This window comes from Sciurus vulgaris (assembly GCF_902686455.1).
Source record: "Sciurus vulgaris genome assembly, chromosome: X".
Lineage (NCBI taxonomy): Eukaryota > Metazoa > Chordata > Mammalia > Rodentia > Sciuridae > Sciurus > Sciurus vulgaris.
In genome coordinates, this window is record NC_136471.1 from 29,326,401 (window position 1) to 29,353,422 (window position 27,022).

At 40.3% G+C, this 27,022-nt stretch overlaps 1 protein-coding gene across 7 annotated transcripts in view; it reads right to left on the minus strand.

Annotated features, from left to right (window-relative positions):
* The window catches only part of GRIA3 (glutamate ionotropic receptor AMPA type subunit 3), a 271,799-nt gene extending 246,945 nt beyond the window's left edge, over nt 1-24,854 (minus strand). For 5 of the 7 annotated variants that reach the window (XR_013761060.1, XM_079123361.1, XM_079123365.1 and 2 more), the window contains exons 1-2: nt 24,052-24,346; nt 22,745-22,903 (exon numbers count right to left, since the gene is read on the minus strand). Coding sequence is in view for 6 of the 7 variants with exons in the window: in XM_079123361.1 (XP_078979487.1) it covers nt 22,745-22,903; nt 24,052-24,160 (268 nt within the window). In the remaining variant the exon portion in view is untranslated. Of the gene's footprint in view, nt 1-22,744; nt 22,904-24,051; nt 24,347-24,523 lie in introns of those variants that run through there. The other 2 variants (XM_079123363.1, XM_079123362.1) reach the window with 2 other exon arrangements.
* Between the last annotated feature and the right edge of the window lie 2,168 nt (nt 24,855-27,022).

Consider the following 27,022-nt stretch of genomic DNA (forward strand, 5'->3'; position numbering starts at 1 on the left):
GCAAGGAGCAAGCCCTAGTGATTTAGAAGCTTGCTTCTTACTTAGTTTGAAGCAAAACCAAACAAATAAACGAAAGAACAACCTTTCTACAGATCTGAAAGAAAACAATAGCTTGCTTCTCAAAATGTTGGAATTTGTGTTCCTTCTGGCACAGAATAGAAGGAGATAGTGATTAAAAGAGAAAGTTCTGGAGATAGGTGTGTTAATCTCTAATTCTGTCAGTAGTTGTATGACCTTGGGCAAGTAACTTAACCTCTCTATGCCCCAGATTCCTCATCTGTGAAATAGACCTAAGTTATAGGGTTATTTTAATTACTGAAAGACCAAATAAATGTAAACCAATATAAGAAGTACTTGCAGCTTTTATTATTCCTAAATTATACTAAATTATTCCTAAATCATTGTATTATAATAATTCCTATTATGCTATTCCTAGAAGTATCTTCAAAGAACTCACCTGAAAAATATATGAAATATGTGGTCTTCTGCAATTGGTTGAAACTACCTTTTTGGTTTCTAGAATTGTTTGCAAGTTAAAACACTGAGGTGATTTTCCCCTACCAGGTGTGTTAATATCATTTTAGCCACTTTCTCTCTAAATTAAAGTTGAAAATTTGTCTTGCATAGATCATCTTGCAGACACATCCATTTTCCCCAAAGCGGGGAGCAGTCCTATTGCTGCAGCAGAAATGAATACTGTGCTGAGTATGTAGAAAGTTAAGGGCCCTTGTAAATAAAGTAGCAAATTAGCAATGATTTTGCCAGCAGTTTTAAAACAAACGGATTGAAAGAGATTTCAATAACCACATGCCTAACTTAGAGCTGCACTTGAGGCATTTAGTAAACGTGTCATTTCAGTATTGAAAACAGCATCTAATCAAAGCATGTTTATAATTAGACATCACATATAATATCTCTCAAAATTATGTTCCACCAGGTGAGATGCCATTCCCTGGAACACTGGAGTCGACTGTTTGTTAGGCCTTTGTTATTATTAAAAAGAACAGGTTGAGGGCACCAAGAGAGAATTAGATAAATGAAAGTGTTTAATTTTAATTAGAGGGAAAAAAAAAAAAAAACAAACCACACACAATATGGGCAGCCTGTATGGAGAATCTTGTGCCAGTAAAACCTGCCTCAAAAGGTATGACTGACTCTATATTAATTTAAATCAGACAGACATTGGCACTGCATTCTTTTATTTTTCATTAACATTTTGATTTAGAACAACAGATTGCTGCAGTGAGGGGACAAGAACGGCAGCCAGTGAACCATCTGCCGAGCATCTCACTGACGACTCCACTAGTGAAAGAAGCTGGTGACTACAGAATGTATGCAAGAGGGACACACACCATTAGCTAAGTGACAGGATGAAAGATGGGAAACTTTGCTGGGTCAGAGGAGACAGAGATGGAGAAGGCAAAGCAGAGCCCATTCTGATTGGAATTTGAAAAGATCCAAGTTGCTTGCAGCAGGCCAATAGGCTAGCAATCTATAGAGGGTTTGCTTGTAGGGTTTTTTTCTTTTTCTTTGAAATTACAGGTGGGACAAGGAAAAGGGAAATGACAGGCTAAACATACAGTAATTTCCCATGCAACTCACATGGGATACATTTTCCAGATCAGTGAATATTTACCCCTTTAGATATACCACTTTAGATAGAATCTTTTTTCAAATGGAAGCCCACACCCCTGCTTCTGCCTTTTTAAATGCAGTAAAGTACTGCTATACTGAGATGGCCGTGGGGGTGGGAAGAGTGGTCTGCCTGGATGCAAACAAAAGAGAGTGTGTTGTGTGTGGAGAATTTAAAGGCAGTAATACACTATCTAAAAGTCTGTTTATTATTATCATCATGAACAGGCATTTCTAAACAATATCTGTAGAATAAATTTTCCCCCCAGCTGGGATGGACCTCTCCTATCACCCCTTCCCCATGGCCTGCCAGTGTAGTGGAATGAGTGCAATTCAATTTTTCTATTGATGTTTCTGGGTCTTTACTGGGAATTCCAATTCCCAATACCAAGTTTGTTGTCTGGGAGGCCATTTGGCCCCTTACATCTATTTGCCTTCGTGCTAAATAGTCTCAAACTGCTGGACTTTTGTAGTTGGTGATTCTGCTTGCATTTACCTTACTGTCAGCTGTCACATTTTAGTACATTTGCTTTTAGGAGTTCCCATTTCAAATATGCTATCTTCAGTAACCTAAAAAGTATTGAACGTTGTCAGCCACAGTGAGAGAAGAGATAGAAAGCTATGAAAATAGAAGATTAAAAGCACAGTAATCTGTGTCTTCTGCATAATAAGGCGTGGAGGTGTGCAATGCATTGTAGAAAGTTTTTCTTCAAAAATGGTTAAAATAAAAATAGCACTTGTGCTGCTGTAAGACGTGTGCTTCAATTATCTGGAAAATTAGTTTTGATGGAGCCATACTCTCCCTTATAAAACTAGTTAAATGGAGAGAGCACGGTGAATGACAACAGTACAGGATTAGACTTAGGTTTGGGTACCATATCCTGGAACTTACTGAGAATAGAACTTTAACTTCTCTGAGCCTGTTTCTTTAACTGTAAAAGGGGCATAATAATAGCATTTGCCTTACCTATCTTATTGTTTATAGATTTTCTACCATCCTTCATTTGTGGATTGTTATAGTTTAGATACTAAATGACTCCCAAAGATGCATATGCTAAAGACCTGGTCCCCACACCATGGTGCTATTGCTAGATGGTAGAAGGAAGTTATGTCACTGAGGACATGCCCTTGAAGGGGATACTGGAACTCTGGCCCTTTTCTCTCTCTTTGCTTCCTGACCAACAGGAGGTGAGCAACTTTGTTCCACCATGCACTCCCTGCTATGATGTTCTGTACTGACATAGGCCTTAAGACAATGGAGCCAGCAAACCATGGACTGAAACCTCTGAAACTATGAGCCAAAATAAACTTCCTTCTTATGAATTAATTATCCCAGGTATTTTGTTACAATAACACAAAGTTGTTTAACCCATGAATGCTCCTTGTAAAGTGCCAGCACTCAGTGCAGATCGTCATCTCTCTTACCCTCCCTCATGCTGGACCTGGTACAAACCTTTAGGGATTACCTCTCTTTACTTTCTTACCTGATTCATTAAACTCTTAAGGCATATTTATGTTTATACATGTATCCCAATTAATTACTGGGATCTTTCTACTAAAGGTTTAGAGCTTTTCACAAAGAAAAGCTAAAGAAGAGAAGTTATCTTTAGGACTCTTGATTAAGATGAGCTATGGGGTTTCTAGAAGTTGATTCATTGTAATATCTGTTCCTACCTCCCTAACACATACCCACACAGCAGAACACAGGATTTGAAGAATACATTAATGATCCTTTATTAACCTTTCCTGGCTTTGTTCTCAACTCACAGTTTAACTTTATACCTTGAACAGGTCTGATGAAATATTGTTCAGTACTGAATGGATAAGCCACATCAAGGAGTCACTTTTGAGAACTTCCCTTTCTATCAGTTACCCCAGTTACCTCATAGACTAGGCTGTTTCCACAGGAGGTAAATGAAACATTCATCTATGCAGTAAGAATCAGAGGGTTACCCAGATGCTGCCCTTACCAGAAATAGTTCTTTTTCTGGCCGTGCAGTTTCCAAAATGCTCCTGATAAATTCTAAACATGTCATTATAAGGACCAGAACATGGAGGCCCTGAGAAGTAAGATAATTTGCCTCTACTTAAAAGTTATGTTCATCTTTATCAGCTCAACATGCATTGATTTATTGTTTTTGACTTTTAGCTCAACATCTCTTTCGTGGAGAATGAAGGATGCCCATTGGTGGAAAATCTGTATGCCAGGCAATACACTAAGCATCTGATGTGAATTTCCTCATGTAATCCTGACAATCACCCTAGAAGGAACATAGTACTATGGCTCCTATTCCAATGATGAGGAAAGTATTTATGTTTTCAGCTGGCACCAACTCTAGGCTAAGGTGTTCCAGGATTGAGTAAGACATATTGGTGGAGTTTGGGGCATCTTTGAGCATTGTGAGTACCCTGAAGACCCTGAGCTCATGAGTAATAAAGGGAAAAGACAGGGGAAGTGCTCCTCAAAACACTCTAAGGAAACTCCATGATATCATCTGAATTAAATATAGTTGAAGCTAGAAAGTACCTGTGAAGTCACCTGGTCTAATGCCCTTATTTTACAAATGGGAAAAGACAACAGCCTAAACAGAGAATAGTCACAGAGTTGGTTTGTAGTAGAAGAGCAAGGGGGGTAGAAAAAGCAAGGTTTTTTTTTTTTATTCTACAACATATTGCTCCCCTTAATATATCTGCAAGAATCTCACCCTCAGCAAACCAGAGATTTCAGCTTCTTGGTTTGAAGCAACCAACATTAAATACCACATCTCCCTCCCCTCTCTCAGCTTAATTAGAAAACAAACTCACAATTCTGAGTCCATGCATGTTTTCAGGACTCATCTCACCAGGGCTGTCAGAGGATCTGTTGTCCTCACTGGTTTTGAACTTGGAGATTAAACATATCCCCAAACAGCCTTGTTTCCCTTAATAACCTATCATTGCCTTGGCAGTCATGACTCTGTTGAACTTTGTCTGACAGTATTTATGTTTTCAACTGGCACCAACTCTAGGCTAAGGTATTCCATATGTTTACTTCCCACAGTGTAAAGTAGGCCTGAATTTGACTTGCTTGGAATTTGTTTCTTTCAAGCTTCCTGGGACAGCTTGTTGTGCCATAACAGGATTTAATGAACAAGGTCACTTTCCCTTTCCTTCCACCTTGTTAGTTTCGGAATTTGTCCACTCACTCCAGATGCAGGAAAACCCATCTTGGCTGGCCCCCACCTGGTGAACATTTTAGGCACAGTAGCCTGTGATCTCTGCAGCATGACACACAGCTTGCTGACTTCTACAGTGCTTTCTGGCCAAGGCAGTAGTCCCTCTGAGCAGGAGCTATGGGGATGACCAGGTGAAGGTGAGCTGTCTCTGGCAATAGGGTCCTCTTCACCTGAGGGGCAGAGGAGGGCACGGCAGGATTGGATGGGGGGTGAACCTCAATGGACACTGTCCAGATGGCAGTGGCAGCTGAATGCAGCCAAAATTCTGGAGCTAAGAATAGTGAGACCTCATTTGGGTTTATCGTCTTAACACATTTCATACTACATTTCTTAATGGGCTGCTTTGTTGGATGGCATTTTTAGTCACCTTTGGAGCCTTCTATTGAAAAACTCCTTTCTTATTTCTTTTCAAAATAACCTTCTATGCTGTTGAACTTGAGAAGGTTGTCAGACAGAAGTGCTTATGTGCTCTCATCTTAGCTAAAATAATATAAAGATGAAAGTATCCAACACATATATTTGCTGAGTACCTGGAGGGATATAATTCACGGGATGCAGTGATCTCTGAGCTACCATCAGTGTTGCAGCCTTTGCCTGACATGGGCTGCTCTGCATGCCAAAGGAAAATGAATAGTCCTCTAGCTGTAATCAATTTACTCCAGTCCAACAATTGGCAATTGTATTTTCAAGCAACCAGCAATTTCAACCATTTTAACAAGTTTTCCAAAAACCCATCACTGAGGACGGACTTCAAAGACAAATATTACTAATCAAAGGAAGGCCATCTGCTGTAGTCGGCATTGCTGGGGACAATAGAAATCTCTTCAGAATCTGGTCAAGTCTGTCTCCACACCTGACTGACCTCAACCCCCATCATCTGGAATAAGATTGATATTTAAAAATATACTAGTGCTATGCTGTACTTTGCTTATCCTAACAATAACAACTCAATTATTTAGTCTCTACCTAAAATCTGGATTTTTTTGTTTACTCCCTCCCTTTTCAATAAAGGTCAACTCATAAAATGATGTAGTGATTACTTTAGGACTGTGTTTAGGAAATACCTGAGTTCTAGTCCTATTTTTGTAACTGGCTTTGTGACTTTGAGCTCTCACCCTCAGAATCTCTTTTCTTGTATGCAACATTAAGATGTTGAATTAGATGACTTCCATGGTCCCTTCTGTCTATAACAGTCTATATATCTTTTTAAAAATATTTTTAGATGTTGATAGACCTTTATTTTGTTCATTTATTTATATGTGGTGCTGAGAATTGAACCCAGGGCCTCACACATGCCAGGCACTGAGCCAAAATCCTAGCCCATGGTCTATATTTCTGATACTAGGAGTTTTCTGTTCTTTTTTTTTTTTAAGAATTTTTTTCCATTTTTTTTTATTAAAAATCATAAATTTACATAGGGCAATGTTGTTTGATTCATTCTGTTATCTTTTAGGAGTTTTCTTTTAAAAACATCTTCCAAAGCTCAGTATATTCAGCATAGTCTCCGGGACCATCAGCATCTCCAGTCCTACCATATGATAATCATATGTTATATCTAACTTTACATATTTAGCAATCACACTTCATTGTTCTCAAAGCACCTTAACATTCACTCTTTCATTTGACCTTGTAACATCCCTGCAAGGTACACAGCTCAGGCATTATTATGCCATTTTATAGATAAAGAAACTGTTTTAGTCAGGGCTTTTTTTTTCTGCTGCAACCAAAAGACCCAACGAGAACAGTTTTAGAACAGTTTTAGAGGAGGAAGAATTTATTTGTTGTTCACAGTTTCAGAGGCCTCAGTCCATAGATGGTCGACTCCATACCTTTGGGCCTAGGGTGGTGGAAGAGTGTGGTAGAGGAAAGATGCTCAGGACATGGCACCAAGAAGCAGAGAGAGAGACCTCCACACCAAAGACAAAATACAAATCCCAAGGGCAAACCCCATCAACCTACTGCTCCAGCCACATCTTACCTGCCTACAGTTACCACCCAGTTAATCCCTAAAAGCAGATTATTGCACCCATTAGGTTAAGACTCTCATAATGCAATCATTTCACTTCTAAACTTTCTTGCATTGTCTCACATGTGAGCTTTTCAGGGATATCAGAGATATAAACCATAACACAAACTGAGTCCTAGACCAGTAAAACAACTCATGTAGGATCATAGGGCCTGATAACAGCAGATATGGAACAGGAACACAGGTTTTCTGACTTAAAGTCTGGTGCCTTTTTCCTTTGGCAGATATAATAATGGCAACTAACTGTTTGTTCTTGAATGTTCACTAAGTGCCAGGTACTTTCTACATATTTTATGATTTAACTTTTTTTACCATAACCTTATAAAGTAGATATTACTATTTTCTTGATTTGTAAGACAGAATAACTAAGCTTGAAGGGGTTAAGTTCCTAACTCATGGCTATCCAACTAGAAAGAAATAGATCCAGGATTTGAACCCAGAGAATCTGGCTTCTAAACATAATTATTATTACTCTACTGCCTGTTGTGGATTATATAATATATACCTTAAAGAGGACAGAATGTCAAATCCTCATTTTTGTTGCCCTGCTGGTGGAAGAATGATGATCATTCTGGAAGGCCAAAGCAACTAATGGTCATAAAGTATTATGTATTTACTATGTTTTTAGACCAGTACTGGAATGTAAATGCTGCTAGAATGTAAATGCTACAGGAATTTGAGGCAAAATTGTAAACCTTAGTGAATGGGAAATCTGTCTGGATGCATAGAATTTGGTAATAGATTTATACATATGTATAAATACATAAAATATATAAATGTATATATATATGGTCATATATACACGTTATAAAGTAATGCAATACAATAATTTATAAATAGTAAAAACATCAAAAATATAAAAAAGATTTAAAGGGTCCAGAAAAATACTCCCAATATAATATAAACTTATAAAGTGGGATGAAAATTGGAGTCTATGGTAAAACCCACTATGATTTTTACTTTACCTGGGTGATTTTTTCTTACATATATTTTTGAAGTTTTTGATAATGAGCATTAATTAAATTTATATTTTAACTTCTATAATCATTAAAATGTTTTCTACATTTAAAATATCAGGTTGGGATAATATGACTTACATACATGAAATGATTATAGAAAAAGATACTCCAGAAATATATTAAAGCAATAAAACCTATGATGTTGCCTTAGTACAGTTTTCTGTAGGTATAGTTGCAAAACATGTTGGAAAAGACCCCAATAAGGGAATCTGTTGCTTCTGCCACTAGGGAGCTGTATCGTCTTTGGAAAATCTTCTCTTCCTTGTCCTCGCTTTCCTCAGTCATAAAATGAGGTAGTTGGACTAGAACTACTTGCTATAGCTCCAAAAGTCTGTGATCTATAACTAGGCTTCAAGACTTTGTTTTGCTCATTCCTGTCTATAAATCAGAGGGTTGTAAAATGATGACAGGTTAACTCTGTGGCACTAGATGGAAGATACCATTGACCATGGCCCCTGAAACTCATACTTTACTGCATTTCCATTTCACTTGCTGTGAATTTATTCTTCTTCTCTGCCACCTTTTTAAAACTAACAGTGTTGCCATTTTCACATAGAACATCACTGTGCAGCAGTGAAAGTTAAACGAAGAGGAATTATGGTGGGAAGACATCTTAGAGAATTGCCAAGAGTTATAAGACCTGCATTGTAATCCCGGCTCAGTTATCAAATAGCTGCACGACCTTGGGATAATCACTTAGCCTCACTGTTCCTCAGTTTCCTCATCTGTAAAAGGAAGAACAATGATCTATAAAAAAACATAACAGGGCTGGGGAGATAGCTCAGCTGTTAGAGTGCTTGCCTCGCAAACACAAGGCCCTGAGTTCGATCCCCAGTACTGCAAAAAAAAAAAAAAAAAAAGAAAACATAACAGTAGAATTGAATAGAAATGAGAAGAGGAGATGATGCTGGTAGAGCATGGGTTATGAATGGAAAAAAGTTGTCTTTGTTGTTACTCAGGTTTTGGCCCACTGGAGACAATATGCTATTAAACCAGATCCAAAACAGAGGAAGAGAAAGGAGGGAAAATGTCTGTATTGCCTAGTAGTGCTCAGCAGGATCCTTTCTGGCAAATCTATGCTTGTGGAATTAGGTAGTTAACCTTTGCTCTGGAGAGAATGGAGACTGAAATGCTGGAAAATCACATTAGCAAAATTTCTCTTTTAACCTTTTCCATATCACCTTCCTTTGCTATTTTCAGCCTGACTTAGGCAAGTACCATCAAAAGAAGAAAATTCATCCACTCAAACAGAGATGCTTTAAACTTACATCCACACACCACCCTCAATTAAAGAACTCAGAAAATCACTCTTTGTCTGAGTGAAGACTGCAGGATCCACTTTTCTACTCTTCTACTTTAAACACATTAACACATTTATATACATTTTAGGAAAGATTGGTCTTTCCTTTAAACCAGAAAATGCTAAGGTTATCATGTTACTATCTATGTTGTTGTATCCAAAGCATGGATAGTAATAAAATTCTATCTAGTTCAGAGAAAAAATCAGAAAGAAACATGTCCTTTTAAACAATTCCATTTAATGGTGGCATGATTAGGGTTAATGCTGCATATGCCCTGGAGTTTTGGGATATCAACATCAGTTCTTTCTTTCTCCACATTTTTTTTCACCTCAAATAAAATCTCTTATGCTCAAAGTAGTGTTCTTAGTAAAGATTACCCCATCGAGCTTCTTTTCAGTTACAGATTTACAGAGGGTACAAGTTAACTTAGAATGGGCAGAGATGGGAAGAATCTCTTCCTGAGCTTGGTTTTGACTAATTCTATTCCTCTCCTTCATTTACCAACCACCTCATTACTTGGTGTTTATAGCAGTTACCATTTATTGAACACTTACTATATGCCACACCTCATGTAAATATTTTACATGGATGATATCATTTAATATTCACAACAACTTTATAAGGTAGTTACTATTATATTCACCCTCATTTCACAGATGAGGAAGAGAGGCACAGGGAGGTTAAGTAATTTACCCAAGGTCATATGGCTAGTGAGAGAGCCAAGATTCAAATGTAGGCAGCCTAATTTAGAGACATTCTTTGCTCTTTAGTAACTCCCAAAGTGAGTATAAGAAAAATATTTCCACTGCACAAGGGCCAAACAACAACCCTTTCATTCTGGGAGTAAGGTACAACTCTCTAGAGCCAAGAGCATAGAAAGAGCTGGATAGTTCTATGTCTCTTTTTTCAGGGAACATACAACTTTCCACATGGTTTCCCTCTCTTCATGTTCTATAGGTCTATAGGCTCTAAAATAAAGAATTGGGAACAGTAAGAGTTGAGCCTGGAAGAATCAAAGAGGCCAAAGGCCACCTACCATTCATAGCTCTTGTACAAAGTGGACTAAACTTTTATAAGAGGCTGTGCATAGACTCAGGGATGTGCTAAAAATGGGTCTTAGTTGAGCTTTCATTATCTGGATGGCAAAAGACTAAAAAGAATTATCACTTGCTAAGTGTCACCAAGAAGTAGAAAAAAATGAGGTGACGATGAATGCAATATGTGTGTGTCAGGGTAGTGTTTGCTCCAGAGCAGAATGGGCAGAGTGGAGTGTTTCCCCCTTCAGTTCTTGGGCTCTTAACTCCAGGGTCCAGGAAGAAAATTCACTCACTAATGGACCTACAGTACCCAAGAAAGTGAAAGGGTATCCACCAGGGAGGAATAATTTCTTGTTGCTTTTCTTGGTGCTCCTCAGTAGGCAGCTACAGTTCCACAAGAAGATTAAGTGCCTGACAGCAGAGTCAGTTTCCTGGTGCTTGGTCCAAGTGTTTTCTTCTGACTCATCCTTCAGAGGACAAGTGGATGCCTCCAGGGCCTTTAGGAAGTCACAGGGGCTACATGTGCACTGTTTATTTAATGAATCGCCACAAAGGAACAGAAAGATGACTCATTTTATGATTAGAAGACAGATTGAATTAGAGAAAAAGATAGATTTTTTGGGGGGGAAAGAAGACCCTAGGCCTTCTCTTGAATACTTTAGCCCTTAGATTATGCAGAAATGTGCAACTCAGGCTTTCTTGACATAAGGTATTTGAGTATCTGTCACTGCCAAACGGTAAATTGGGTGGGCAACTTGGATGTGTTGGTGAGATGTTTATGGGTAGGCTGATGGGCTGGTAATCTGAAGGGGTGATGTGAGGGTTTTCTGGGGTTTGGGGAAGAACCGAGAACTATAGAAATGCTCAGAGGACAGCTATTCACGGGAAGGAAATCTGATCCCTAAATTGATAAGAGATTTTATTTTTCAAATGATGCTATCATTCTCTTTTTAGGATCAAAGTTCAAAAGATCTTAAATTAGTGATGATACTGATAATAATATTGATATGATATTGATAATAATATCCAACATGTGTTGGATACTATTAAAAGTGGTTTTTTTTTTTTTGCATTTTTTTTATTGTAAACAAATGGGATACATGTTGTTTCTCTGTACATGGCGTAAAGGCATACCATTTGTGTAATCATAAATTTACATAGAGTAATGTTGTTTGATTCATTCTGTTATTTTTTCCCTTCCCCCCACCCCTCCCACCCCTTGGAGTTAAGACTTATTTCATTGAAAACTCTTAACAACCCTACAAGGTAAGAATTATTAAAATTGGGGAACTTGAGGCACAACGAAGTTAAGTAACTTGCCCAAAGTCTCACATTTAGTAAGTGGAAGAGTTGGGATGAAAAAGGATAATCCATAACTGGCTGGAAACATTATCCATTGGTTCCATAAATTTGATATTTTCATCTTGGAGTCTTATGAAAGCACAGAATAGATGAATATGAGGATAAATTTCTAGATTAGAAGAATTTGAGGGACTTCTTTTGGGATGGGCTTTCCTCAGTAAGAAATAATGGAACAAGAATTAATCATGAGACATTAATTATAGATATTTCAAAGATCATTCAGAAGACCCTCCCTACTTTTTTAAAAATTAAGAAACTTACCCAGAACCAGACACAGAGAGACTTGACCAAGTTCATCTGTGATGTTAAGGTCAGATCTAAGACTGGAATCCAGACCTCCCAACTCCTGGCCCATTGCTCGTTTCCATACACCCTGTTCCCTCCACAGCTTTTACTGCTTCCTAAGGCCATAGAAACATGGTGTACCAATCATATTTCATGTCACTTACTTCATAAGATTTCAACATAACTTATGTGGTATATGTGTGGGTGGGTTGATCTTAATTTATATCCTAGGCATGGTCAGTTACTCTCATTGGAGTAGTTATCTAGCATTTAAAAATTATAATTAATAAGTAATTCTACAAATACCCCAGGAGTTTATGTCCAATGAACATTAGAAGCTTTGATAATTAACATGAAATTTCTCATTTGTGAAATTAGTAGTGTTCAATATTTATGGGTTGGTTAGAAAAGTGGTAGTGGTATTCCCAAACTAGCAGAAAGAAGATACAAGGATCTAATTAGCTCTATAGTATTATCCCTTATAAATGGTACCCTAGGTTCTATTCATCAAATTGTCTTTTGGGCAGCCACTGATGGGAATTCTTGGTTAACTAAATTCTGCTACTGGAATTTTGTCTTGTCCACCTCAAGTGAAACTTTGCATAAGCCACTGTTGGAACTCCTAAAAGGAAGGAGCTGAATTTGACTGAGCTTACAGAACAGGCTGTCCAATTGTCTTATGCCTGATTGCTATTATTTTAACAAAAACAGAATTTTGTCTGAGGCTTTCTTTTACAACCGATAATGAGGTTATGATAAGGAGACCTTTAGGCCTCACTCTAACCATGGCAGGCTGTTGATATCCAACAAAGAGTTACCTAATGGTTGTGAATGATCAAGTTGGTTTAGGTCAGGTTATAACTCCAGGCAGCATTTCTGTTTTGGACCTTGGTCTAAAGTTGGTGAGCCTCATTCTTGGGTCTTTGGGAAGTTTCTATTATTGACAGACTCTTACTTGATCCAGTGGCCTCCCAGTTATGGATTTACATATACCAAAACCTAAGCAATTTTCCCAAAGTAGACCCTCTCAGAAGTACATTTTCTGATCCACTGAGCACTTGCTAATAATCCTGTGCCAGCATTCTGACCTTGTTATAGGTCTCAGTATTGTCTGGGGAAGATTAGTTAGAGTTAAACTGGCACTTGGTCATGAAGGCTACTGTAAAAACCATGCATGTATGGAGGATCACAAGTATGTGTGCAAAGGAAAGATTTCTATCATATTGAGATACCTTGATGGCACACTTAGAGGAAAAAGTAAAAAAAAAAAAAAAAAAAAGGATTCTTACTTATAAGAGCTTTTCACTGCTATTTTTAGTACTTATAATGATCATTTAACAGAGCTTCCCTCAACCAATAACTTAGCCAGGAAAAGCAGTATAGTGTAGTGGAGGCTAGAGGTCAAAAAGTTGCACTTTACACCCAAGACACCACATGTACTGTTGCAGATGTTTCGTTCATCCCACAGTAGCTTTAAAAAAATTAGATTTGAATGCCTTCAGGTAGAGGCAGATCCTCCAGATTGCCACAGGCTTCACTACTCCCTATTATGACAAATCTGGTCCAATTTCCACATTTATGTGATCTGTCTGGCTCTTTGGGTCATTTGAGATGTCAACTCCAATTGAAACTGAGGCATGAAATTATCAGGTTCCACTACTTAGCTTGATAACTGGGTGACCTTGAGCTGGTTTCTTATACATTTTTGAACCACATCTGATTCCTCTTTTGTAAAAAGGGGATGTGAGTTCCTCCCTTCTGGAAATGTTGTAAAGATTCCATGAGAGAAAATATATAAAATGCTTAGCACAATATCTTGCACATGGCACAGCTTTATTGAATGGTAGTTGTTATTATTTCAGTTCTGATTTTAAATTTGTTGACAGCAAAAATGGGAAGGAGGGAAAAAGGAATGAGATGTGAACTGATTGCAATACATCTATTATTAACAAATGGGTTGGCATTTGCCATGACATCTAGTTTATAGTATGGCTAAGGACCAATCATTAGCTAACAAGCAAAGAAGGAAAAAAGCCTTGTTAAAATGAAGATCATTCCCTTGTCTCTACCTACCATCTCAAACAGCTTTTTTGCTTTGTTTCTCTCAGGGACCAAGAGTTGAGATTAGTGTCAGACCTTTTAAGGTTTGAATTTCCAGTCTGAGAGCCAAACTTGCTAATACTTGCATGGGCCAATAGCACCTCACTTACATACAGAAGCAATATATGTGAAAGCACCTGGCACAATACCTAGTATTTACTGGGTATTCAATAAACATTCAATCTAAATTTGTAAATCTCTTTGTAGTACCAGGGTTTATTTGTGATTCTCAAATTGTGCAGCTTGTTAAAAAGGCTTATCCTTCTATTTTCTGGTTCAATATATCTGGGGTATGACACAAGAATTCATATAATAAGCAATAAGCATCTCTGGTGATTCTGATGAAAGTCGTCCAATTAAACACTGTTCTAAACAAATCAACAAGTAGCTTTAGAAATTGCAATAAAATCTAAGGATATTTGAGACTCTATAGCAGGTTCTGGCTGGCTATGAATGTTAGTGGTCTTTCTACTTTAAATTTATAAGGTTGTTAACCCACACAGAGACCTATATCAACACCCCTACCCACAAACTTACCTCTCTGTGGGAAAGGTCCTAATCTCTTCCTGTCTCATGGGTTGCTGGTAGCCTGACCCCTTTCTGGGGCTGAAAATATGAGGGCACTGGTTGTAATGAGTAATTGGTGAGGTAGATTAGCCAAATGTGGACAGTTGTGATGAAAAATTTTTTTGTGAAAGTTCTGGGGATCATATTCAGGATCTCATGTGTGGCAGGCAAATGCTATACCACTGAGCTACATCCCCAGCCTCAGAAGGGACTATTTTTGATTGTAACAATTTTTAAAGCTCTAAAAACTCCTTACCATCCTCCATCACAAACTGATTTTACTTCTGAATATTTCCCACAGTAACTGGAGAATCCTGACTCTCAGATTATCTATTGCAGCAAAAAACATGTGTAAAACAGGTAGCAGACCTACTACCACTGAAAAGGTGTGACTTGATGAGTCAAAAGCAACTATAATGGTGAATGGCAGTTAAGATCTTGGTAAAGTACCTGAATTTATTCACGGATAAGATAAAAAGTTGAGAAATAGTTAAAATGTATTAAAGTGTTTTTCAAGGACCTCAGGGGTCTTCCAGTAACCGCTATAATACCTATGTTTAGACCTTTTAGGCCCACCATCCATCTGATTCTCTGCTTTCTTGGGTAGATGTATTATTCTGGGTCACTTACCAGTCTCAGATAGTCCCCTCTGAGGATTCTGCAGGGTAATACGTAGTAATCTGAACAGAGAATTCTGACTGAAATATTAATGGCTGATAAGGATTTAACTCATTGCCTTCCTGATAGTACACTTGCATTTTAGCAAAGATTGTCAGTACAGTAACACAAATAAATTGACTTATGGAATTTCAGACTAATAATAGACTGTTGGGGAATAGTATTTCAGGGAAATTGAGTGCCATTTTGCAAACCTCAAATGACACTGAGTAATCTCTTAATGACATCCCTGGAGTAGTCCTTAACTTAGGCACATTAGGAAGTGACATTACTTCTCTTCCCTATTGCCAATGAGTGCCTGGCAGAGGCCTTAAAAATGGAGTCAATCTTTATAATCCTATAGGACCAGATAGAATGAGTTGTGTTGTACTTCTTGTTTCTAACCCTGTTTAAGAGAAGTCAGACAGCTGAGGGACAGATGTTACATGTCTCCTTTTGGCATTCCTTGACCCAGAGAAGCAAAGTGGGAAGGGAGTTGAAACCACAGGCCAATGTCAGATCTCTTGAACAGGTTGTTTCTAAAAGGGGTACTTTGGGGTATGGCAAGAAGCCAAGATATTGTCATCCTGACTCATGAGCTACTTCCTCTCTCAGCTTGCCTTCTAGTCTCCCCTCTACATTCCTACAAAACCTAACTCTGAGTGAATGCTTTCATCAGACAACTAATCAAGCCACTTACCTGCCTGACATGGACACAAGGCTGTTGGGAATATGATAGAGATATCGCTAAGTCAGAATGAGCCAAATGTGTCTCTTACAGAACCTTTCTTGGAAGGCAAAAAGGTCTAAACATAGGTAAAAGCTTGTCTGAAAGAGTCTTTCCTTTGGTGATCATAGTTTCCCGACTCTGGACTCTTTTTACTCAAAGGGTGATTGAGGGACTAGCAGCATTGGTGTCACTGGAGAGTTTGCTAGAAATGCAAAGTCTTGGGCCCCACAGAAGGCTCTTTAAATCAGAATCATTTTAACAAGATTCCCTGTATGATCAGTGTGCATGTGAAAGGTCAAGAAGTCCTTTTCCACACTGAATTGTGCCACAGAGCGTTGAGGGATCATTACTATCTGTGCTTCCTCTTCTCACTCTTATCATTGCTCCCCTGCCTCCTACACACAAAGGTAAATGATGATTGGGTTGAGGATAATTGCTTAAGAAGCATGTGACAATTGGAAACTGAGGATCCAGAGTGAAGGATGTAGACACATATTTCTCTCATCAATGCTCAAATGAAAATCCAGAAGAGAGTATGCTGGCTATTTCTATCAGGAGGGAGGCCAGAATGTATTCTTGAGCCAAGACAAGGGAGGGATGAAAAGAATGAAGAGGAGGCACTTCTTGGCTAGGCTTCCAAGTGTCTACCATTTAGTGTCTGTGACAGAGATATTGCCTTATAAAACATGGCATTCCATATGCCATCCCAGGGAATGGAAACTTTCAACTTGAGACCCAACTTCCTTACTATCCTTCTCCCCTCCTATGATCATCCTTTTGCAACCTACACTTCCTGCCAGTGCCTACAAGGTAACTTCAGATGCTACAACAGACTCTTTAATGAAATGAGTCCCTGTGAACTTTGGCTGCTTCCCAAATTACCCCCAAAACTTTTAGGTTTAGTATGGGGAAGTTGAACCTGCCTATGTTTTTGGTGTACTCATATACTATGGGTAGTTAATATTTTACCTTGACCTGTAAACGTCCTCCATGACTAAAGCCAGCTTTATTGACCCTTCATTTGCCACTTTCATATGTGTTTCTGTATTAGTTAAAAAGCTGTCACCCCCAACCCCCTAAATAGAAAGCAGCCTCTGAGGAGGATGAACTAAGAAAAGAGATATTCTGATGCAAAAGAGATTTAGGTCTAGGTAGATTTAGTGTGGCTGGGAACACTGAATCAGGGGCTACTCAGTGAGTAGGTGGTTAGAGACCAACAAAAGGGCATGAACTGAAGAAACAGAGCCGGAGAAAATAATGGCAATTGAAGAGATAGAACTATGAGGAAAACAAATTCTGTCCATGTTAACCTTTTGTTAGGGAGTAACCCCTTTTGGGGGTGGTTGCCCTAGCTCAGGGCTGAACCCACACACAGGCTGATGCTTTTAGCAGCTTTTGGAGCCCAGACATTTCCTGAACATCCCTGAGGAAGGAGGGAGGTCCTTTTGTGTCTGCACAACTCCTACACTCTTACTGAAAACTAACCATTGTCCCCACCTGCAGCAGTAATTACACCCTCCTGTGGACGTTTCATTTCGTTAGACCCAAAGTATCAAAGCCAAAGAATAAAGGCAAAACTTGATTTTTAATGGCATGCATAAACTATACAGTTGATTATCTTGACCTTCATAGAAGATAAGTCTCATGAGATTTTATATAGTTTTGCAGCCCCCATCTAAGAAGTTCAAAAGTAAACCACCTTGGTGAGAATGTTTATTCTTCTCCAAAGTTATGAAATCCGTCTTCTAAATTTCTGACCCTCTCTTCAAATCCATGATGTCATTTAATCCTTAAACTGATTGTATTAAAACGACAAATTTCTTGTCCACAAAGGAAGACAAATAATACCACCTCGCCAGCTTCATTTATTTTTCAATCTGTTATAACAAAACCAGCCAATCACCTCTGACTACCTAGAACAATGAAATTTAAAAATATATCAGGAGTCAAAAACATAAAACGAAAGTCTGAACCAGCTTCTTCTATTCTCAATCTTAGAAAGTAGGGAGGGAAATGCAGAATTAAGAAAACAACCTCTACACAGGCAAAAGTTTTGGAGAACTAGTTTCATTTTAGGGAAAAAAGTTAAAATTCCAGAGAGGAAGAAAAATCCGGGACTGTTTTGCAGTAACCACAGACAGAGAACAAAATAATTCTCTTTGCTCTTTCCCCTCAAACAGTTCCATTTTCCCCTACCCACATTTAGTGGATAAATAGGAAGCTGCCTTGTACAGGAGGTAATACACTTTGCAGGAAGCTCACCTTTACAGCCTGCTGATTGCCATTTATTTTTGTGGCCCAAATGAACGCATCACCTTGCTCCCTCCTCCCCCTATAAAAAAAAGATTTTTAAAAAACCCATAATAAACCTTATGAGAAGATGACTTAGATCCTTGACTGGCACCACTGAGGCAACTGCTTCATGCTTCAGTGAGCTAAGCCAGCTGGCCAGAAGGCTGAGAAGTGGGCTAAGCCAGTGAGCTTACTGAAGAATGGTCAGCAGACAGGAGAAAGGGAGAGCAGCAAGGGCACAAAGATGGGGGACTTATCGGGTGGTGGAGCCAGAGCAGACATTGGCTAAGATGTGAAGATCTACTTAAGAGCAGGAGCTGTGATCCTGGGGTCTTCACCCTGGTTCCAAAGCTCACGTGGAAAGGACAAACACCCAAACCAAATCCAAATGCACAAAACAAAATCCACTAAATTGCAGAGCATGGGATCAAGTAAGACATTTCCTTCCCAAATGAACCTAAATGGTTAAACGGATCCTGGCAATTAGAATAATTAGATAATTAGATTGTGACTCTGTAGGCAAGAGACGGAAACCTGTCTGGGGTAAGTATACTTGGAAGCGAAATGCACTCAGTTATAAAAAGATCATGTTCTCAGTTAGCAGGTATATTTCAAATGGTTTGAAAAAATTAATAGAAAAATTTGCTGCTGATGGGTTAGATTTAGCCAGCAAAAGAGATTTTGCCTGGGGCTCCATTAGAGATTGCACTCCTAAGTCCGACTCTCAGTCCCACCATCACCATTGCACCTCCATCATCAGATTTTTATTTAAGTCAACGTGTTTACAGCACAATTCCGTGGTGAATAACCTTTAAGGTTACACTTGCCTTTTTCCTGCTTCCTGCAAACAGTGCGTAATCCACGAGCACATTTGTTGGCTATAAAGGTGTACAACAGCAATTTTTGCAATGACAGTGCGGAGAGGGAATATGAGATCTGTGTGCTAATGAGCTGACACTGCAGAGGCTGGGGCGGTGTAGTGTGGAGTGCACTACAAGTGCACAGCAGCAAGACACAGGAGGGGACTTCAAGGGAATCTACGATGTTTCCTGAGGAACCAGGGCAGCAGCAAAGCCATGCAATGGGACCCAGCAGTCCCTTGTTGTTTCCACAGCCCCCAAAGCCAAGGATGATCAAATCTAGTTTTTTAAAGAATAAATAGTAACTTACTTGTGCATCTCTTATCATACATACTGACTCATACATATATGAGTGTCTATATATGTATATGAATGCATAAACAGATATTCTCACATTTTTCTTTCTGGGTTTATCAAGCTACATTGAAAAGTAAGGTATCAAACTATTAATTCCTATCAAATGGAAACATGTGCTTAAAATCAGATGAGTCTCGCTGATAAACTTCAATTCACCCCTGAGCTGAGATCCCAAATGAACCACCTTTCAAAGCTAGGGAGGCTTTTATTGGCCTCTTAAGGCACAGAATGAAGTTGGAGTCTGTCCTAAGCAAACCTCTTGGGGCTTGTGCAAAAAAAAAAAAAAAAAAAAAATGGTTGCTGGTGAAGAAGAGTCTTTAAGTAACTAATGCCTGGGATTTATTGTAAGGGAGTCTTCTGAATACATTATGGGGGGTAAGCAGGGCAATAAAAAGGTAGAGTTGAGGATAGGGGCACTTACAGAAGCTGTTATCATTTGTTTATTCTTTGTGTATCTGTTTACCTGTGAACCTATGCCCTGGAAAGTATGTGTCTGCCTCAGAATTGAAGGTGCAGAAAATATCATGAGAAGAGATCAATATGGTGCTAGGAGAAACTGAAACTAGTAATTCTGTGTGGCCATAGGAAAGTTTCTTTAATTTTCAACTGTCCATTCTATATCACATCAGATAGGAGAGGTGGATGACCAGATTTGGAATCATGTGGGGTTTTCTTAAATTTTCCCTAGGCTTCTCAGGAAGGGGAGGCCAGAGGATACAGAGGCTTTTCTGTGCACAATCAGGTAGTTATTTGGAGCAATGGAATCTGGGGTCATTGCCAGATTCTAGTACTGAACTAGAATTGTATGACAAACCTGAAATATTTAACCTCTACTTACACAAAGAAAAGAATAATCAATGCCAGGTGGAGCGGGGATTAGATACCTCCAAGACTTCCTTGGCCCCTTGGAATCATTGGTTTCCACATTCAGACTATATGGTTGGACTAGTCATTTTTCTCATACTAAGCTACCAGGCAGCAGCTGCCGGGAGACAGCTTTGAGATCTGGCACCCTTTCAATGATTGTGACATTCAGACATGACTGTTTCGGGGACTAGAGAAGATGACAGCTTGCCTCCTCTTTCTTCTGAGCTGTAAAGTCTGAGAGTGCAACAGGCAGCTGAGTACACATCACTGGTTTCTAGATATTTTCCCATGTGTGGTGTGTGTCTGTGCATGCATACATGTGTATTTGGAATAACTAAGGTCAAGGTCATCTTTTTGCTTTGTGTTTTTTGTTGCACAGTGAGCCAAATCCTTTCTGTCCTATTCTCAAGTCCCTGGTCATAGCTCAGTCTTGTAAGTAGAAGTGCTGTGAATTTAGGGTGAGGAATTTTGATCTTTTACTTTTTCTTCTCCATGGTTGTTCCTTAAATGCCCTGAGAGGTAGACATGAAGGCAACCGAACACAAATATGGGTAACTTATTACCTATTTTCAAACTTGAGATTTTTCACATGAGACTTCTCATTTCCTGATTGCTCCTTGGGTAGGGTTTCAATGGTCCTAGGTTGGCAGGTGTCAGTCCAGTTCAACCATAAGACCAGGACCAAAACTTTAGAAATCAATTATTCCTGAGAAGCTAAATGGCTCTCTTATCCTAGTTCTTATCAGTGGAAAGACACTGAAGGGAGTTGAAATAAATATTATTTGTTAACAACATGATAATACATGCTGGTAGTCTCATGTACTTGGTTTTAAATCTGTTCTAATTGATATTTAGGAAGCTGCACTTGAAATTCAACCTCTTGACAAGACCACAGTGCTGCAGGATTAAGAGTCAGATGTGTGTTGTAAATGCTGTGGAGACAGGCTGGGATTACTTAAATAAGATGCAAAGTATAGACAGACATTTTGTAACTTTCACACTTAACAGGAATTAATAAATTCCTATTTTTATCAATGTTGGAAAGCCAAAGAACGTCTAATACAGTGTATCTGAGAACAGATATATAAAAGGATCTGTACCGTCAGCTAAAATTTTCTTAGCACTAATAACTGTCACATTACTTGCAAAATGTTTCGCCCCCTTTCCCTTAGTCCAAATCTTCAGATCCAAGGAACCTGCACCTTTGGAGACCCTTCCAACAGTTTTTGGAAATTACATATCTTTTGAGACAGAAGAATTTGAAGGATGTCATAAACACAGTTTCACTTTACCAAACTTAAATATAATTTTCCCGTGAAAGAAAAATGAAAAAAATTCCAAACTACACCAACCGTAAAAACAAAACATGCTTTATGTCATCATTGGCCTCATTGTTGTGAAACTTTAAGTGAAATAAGGTTAGACGAAGAATTCTCGGTCTTTCTCACAAAATATTCCATTCAAGTAAAATCTTTAGTTTAGCAGGCTACTAGCCCTTTGGATTGGTTTTACTTTTTTAAATGCCCCCTTTCCAGAGGAATAAACATGGGACACTACTATGGATTTCAGAAGGGGTTTTAGGGCTGATGAAATTCCTCTCTTTGATATTCAGTTTTCCTCCACCAAGCCTCCCCCTCAACCTCTTGCTCTAAATTAAGAACTATGTTGTCCTTAACAATTAGGGGATGGGGTGGGAGTGAATAAACCAGACGAAAAAGAACTAGCTTTCCAAATATTCATCTGAGCACTGATTTCTCCTTGCCTTTCAGTTTGCCAGGCACTCATCACTTGCAATCAGTTTGTAGTCTTATCAGTTCCTATCAGAGCTCTCTTAGTAAGAAAGGTGATAGTCTAGGACAGAAAGAGGCCAGGGACTCCAGCCTGATCTGTCCCTCAAGGTCACTTGTTGGCGGAATTCCTCATATTTTGGTTCCTACATATTAGACAATTGTCAGTTTCAGCTCCTTCTTACTTGCCAGGCACTAGCTTTAACACTTAAATAATGTACATCCTGAATTGACTCAATCAAGAAACTGCTGCTGCTTCTTTTTAAAATTCCATCTGAAGCAATTTCCTTGAACGACCATGCTATTTTTTTCTTTCTTTTCCCCCAGCCAAAAAAAAAAAAAAAAAAAAAAAAAAAAGTGGGGTGCGGGGGAAGGAATGCCAGTTTAGCAGGGAGGAAAATGAAACTTTTATATCAAACATTATTCAAAACAGAGTTTTGTCCACTGTCTTGAGTTTTGCCCACTGCCTTCAGCCCTGCAGGAGAAACCTCTGGGGTTGATTTATGCAACATGAAAACAGAATTGCCTAGAGCCCCTAAAATGTCTATTGAGGCAATCACCAGCCAGCACACAGCAGACCCCAAGCACCACAAGCAAAATGCAAATGAGGTCCCCAAGGTCCCAAAGGGAGAAAAAGCAGATCTACTTACAAGCATTAGTCACAGAAAAACTATTGGAGGAATCCAAGTGATCTACGTGGTAATTCAAATGGAAGGGCTTCTCAGTGGTGTTCTGGTTGGTGTTGTATAACTGCACGGCAAAGCGGAAAGCACTATGCTCCTGCACAGTGTTCCTCATGAAAAGTCCACCTATAAGCAAAAAGAACCAAGATTTGGCTTGTGTTCCCCCACCCTAGGACGAGTTAGAAAGAGGGGAACACTAGGTACCATATACCTCTCAGTATTACTGGGATGCACAATTGAGGATTGTTTTTCAACCTGTGTGTTTCTCCAGACTTGTGAACTCAGATTTCGGCCAAGAGAAACCTGGTTTCCCCAGACCGAAGAGAAGAGGCTGGAGGGAAGGGAGGAAGGGAAGAGGGGGCTGCTTTGGTGTAGGACGATGCACCCAAGAGTAGAAACTGGTTCTTAAGCAGTTTTCCCCCCAAACACTCTTCCCCCACCCCCATCCCCACAGCTGGTTCATCTTTACCCGGTGTAAAGGAAGAAGTAGGAAAAAACACAATTTTATTCCTCTTGCTGCCCCATCCTGTTCCCTATTAGCCACCCTCCCTCGTGAAAATACAGGAGATTAGTTCAGTAATGGCAACAATTCTAACTTCTCGACTTGTAAATACAGACAGAATCAGGGAGAACTCCCTTCCGGCTCCCAGAGCTGCGTTCCAGACAGACACAGCGGCAATTCATGAATTCGTGGTCTGCGTGACTTCGCCGCTCGCCCGCTCAGCTCCTTGTCTCACCCCCACTTCCTACCCCATCCGCTACTGACCTGGCTGCTGCCCAGGTCTGGGGGACCCAAAGTGGGTTCCACACATTCCCTCGCACTAGCCTGTCTCCCTGGAGCCAGAGACGCGGACAGGGAGCCTCAGCCCGGGTTACGAACCCTGGCGCGAGCAGACAGGCAGCATCACCCTGGGACAACTTCCAGTGGCTGCACTCACGCCATGGCAAAGTCAAGAGCAGCGAGCTGAAAAGCCGCGACTCTTCGCCCCTTTGCAGCATCCCAACCTCCTGCTAATCTCCCCTGCTCCTCCCAGCTGGGAAACCGGGCAGCCATCCCCATGAGTCCCAGGAGACCCCTCTCTCATCCTCAACACTCCCCAGATTACCCAGCTGGTTGGGGCTCAGATCCCCGAGATCCCTGCCGGGTCCCCATCCCCAGTCACCGTCCCCAGACCATGCAGGATGGGGACCCGCGCGGCCGCGGTAGCCCCGCCGGGGCAGTTGTCTCAGATACAGAAGAGCCTGGCCCCACTGGCTGGCTCGCTGTCGCTTACCTATGCTGATGGTGTTGGGGAATCCTCCGTGAGAATGACCCAAAAGCCCCAGGACTAAAAAGAAGACCGCCCGGAGCACGCTTTGCCCCATTTTCTTCTGCCTGGCCATGCTACGCCTAAAACGAAGCTGACAAGAGCATGGGCGCAACTCGGGAGTCGTCAAAATAATAATAGAAAAAGAAAAAGAATTCACCGGCTCTTACACCCCCTCCCCTCAACTTGCTCTCGCTCACTCTTCCTTTCCACCCCACACTAGTCCTCCTCCTCCGCTGCCGCCTCCTCCTCTTCTCTCCTCTCTCCTCTTTCTCCCTCCCTCTCTCTTCTCTTCTCTTCTCTTCTCTTCTCTTCTCTCTCTCTGTCTCTCTCTCTCTGTCTCTCTCTCTCTGTCTCTCTCTCTCTCTCTCTCTCTCTCTCCCCCTTCCTCCCTCCCTCCCTCTCCTAGGATCTCTCACACCCCCTCCCCGCCCCCCACCTCACTTCTGTCTTCACACCAATCTGGAAGGCGGGTTCATTGGCTGCAAGCTGGGTTCGCCAAAGCGATCTCTCCCTATTAGAGAGAGAGAGAGAGAGAGAGAGAGAGAGAGAGAGAGAGAGAGAGAGAGAGAGAGAGACCTAAGACACAAAACAAAAACAAAACATTGAAAACCAAAACCCAAAAAACAAAGGAGAGAGATAAAGAAATAAGAAAGAAATTATAAAGAAAACCTGAGACACCCCCCCTCCGAAGATGGTGGGTCTAAAGAGGGGGGAAATAGAAGGAGAAAGCAAAAGGCTCAGCTCCGGTGAATTGGGCTCTCCCAATTGGGCCGGTAGGGGGATATTGATCAAAGTTGATCTGACGTGGAATTAAAGCCGCACACCGCTTAGCTCCTCTGCAAACTGCAGCCGCGGACTGCAAAGCCTAGGCGCTGGCGTTTGTCAACACGGGAGAGGGAATCAATAGAAATTCACTAGTCCTCTCGTGGACCAGGTTTTCGAGCTGCAGCCAGTTCCCCCTTTTAAAAAAAGGCTGCATTGCCTTTGCGTTTGTATGTCTATCTTAAAGAAGGGGGGTCTTGGGGGCGGTTAGTGGTTACTCCAGAGTCTTTGTAGAGACTCACAGAAGCAGTTCCCATCACAATGCGCCCCAAGATGCTGCGCATGCCCAGTCTCTGCCGCTCAGTTTTTACAGCAGAGATCGGAGGGCCAGTTTACAACCTCCACCCCCATCTCCGCAGCTTTGGGAGGTGTGTCTCCCCCACTCAGAGTGCTGAGGCAGGTTTGTGAGAGGTGGGGGTAGTCGATGGAGAGTGTGGGACTGACTGCTTTGGAGGGCATAGAAAAAAAAAAGTATGTGCATGAAAGTGGTAACTAAAAGGTTAATGAAAAGGACGCTCAGTCCCACCGACTAAGGAGAGAAGTATGGGAATGAGCTGGATGGGGGTGGGGACTGAAAGTTAAGATCCGAGGAAACTGTCCTTGGCTGCCCTGCTCCCTTGGTGTTGCCTCAGGATGTTGCAGCCTAGGCTCTTGAATGATGACCCCAGAGGTTATTGATCCTCCTATACTCTTCTTCCTCTCTCTGAGGAAAGAGCCTATAAAGTCATACAGTCCAGTCTGTATCTAAGTGAGAAATGTTCCCCTCCACAACATCTTGTTTGGACCTCCTGGGCTATTCCTTTCCCTAGCCAAGTTCTCCAGTGGTGAGAAAAAATAATCCTCTTTATCTCCCAGGTATTTTATTCCTAGCCCACAGCTACTCTATAAAATATAGATTTTATCCTCCTCACATTTGCTATTTGTCCTTTTCATATCCTTTCCTCCTAACTTAAGTAGATAATGAAACTTCATACCAGTGTACACCAAACTGATACAGATGGGACAGGGGACAGGGGTCCGGGGACCAAGCCAGTTCATTGAACACTTCAGAACTTTGAATTTGGCAAGACATAATCTGGAGCCTGGAACAAAGAGATTCAAAATAATTTGGCAAACAGAAAAAATATTCTAGGCTCTTCCCAGATTTATCAATTCTGATACTGCATAGTCTCTTTCTACTGCATCATGCATAGAAATCTTTTATTTACATTTTGTCAGTCCATGGCTAGGACTGAGGAAGAATCTTGAAAGCCAGAGGAAACCCATTATTCCAGCGTTAGGAGAATGAGGACAAAAGGGTGACAGAGACCCCTTTCAGTTGTTGACCACCCCTTGACATATGTGCAGAGTAGATAACACCAGTCAGGAACATAGACCTAGGAGACAGATTCAGGTTCAAATCTAAATTCCACTGCATACAGGCAGTATTTGATCTTGAGCAATATTGTTAATCTGCTTCCAAGTTTTCATCTTTGAAATGGGAATATTAATAGTTCATTTTTATAAGGTGATTGTGAGAATTAAATAAAATAATAGATATGAAAGCATCTAATTCATTGTCTGACTCATAGAAGAATCAATAAATGTTAATTTCCAAACACCCTTTCCTCTTTCTCTCCTTTTAAAAGTGTCCTCTTCTCCCCAAAAGCTCCTTATGCGGTCATACTCCCTTCTCCCCACCACATTCACAACCTCAGACTCTGCTACCAAACCTTTGCCAGTGTTCTACATAAATATCTTCCTATCATAACTCTTCAAGAACCCCAGGAGACTGGAGAGAATCTGGTAGATGAATCTTTACTAAAGTTCTAATGGCAGGCAGTGAAAATTTAATATTGAAAATGCCACATTTAGAGTCTCTTCTCTGTGCCAGTTACTATATGTTCCTTCTTTTAGATAACATAGTTGCATTTTAATAGGAGCCTTCAATGCCTTGACCCAAAACAATAACTCCAATAAGAAGATTTTATTTTTGATTTTGGGTAAGTGAATAATATATTTTGCTGTGGGAAGGTGGCTTTTAGCCCACTTCAATTCACTCCTGAAAGCAGCCAGGTCCCCATGTATGCTTGGCCAGCCATGAGAAGAAGTGGAAGCAGAGATCTGTGGCCAT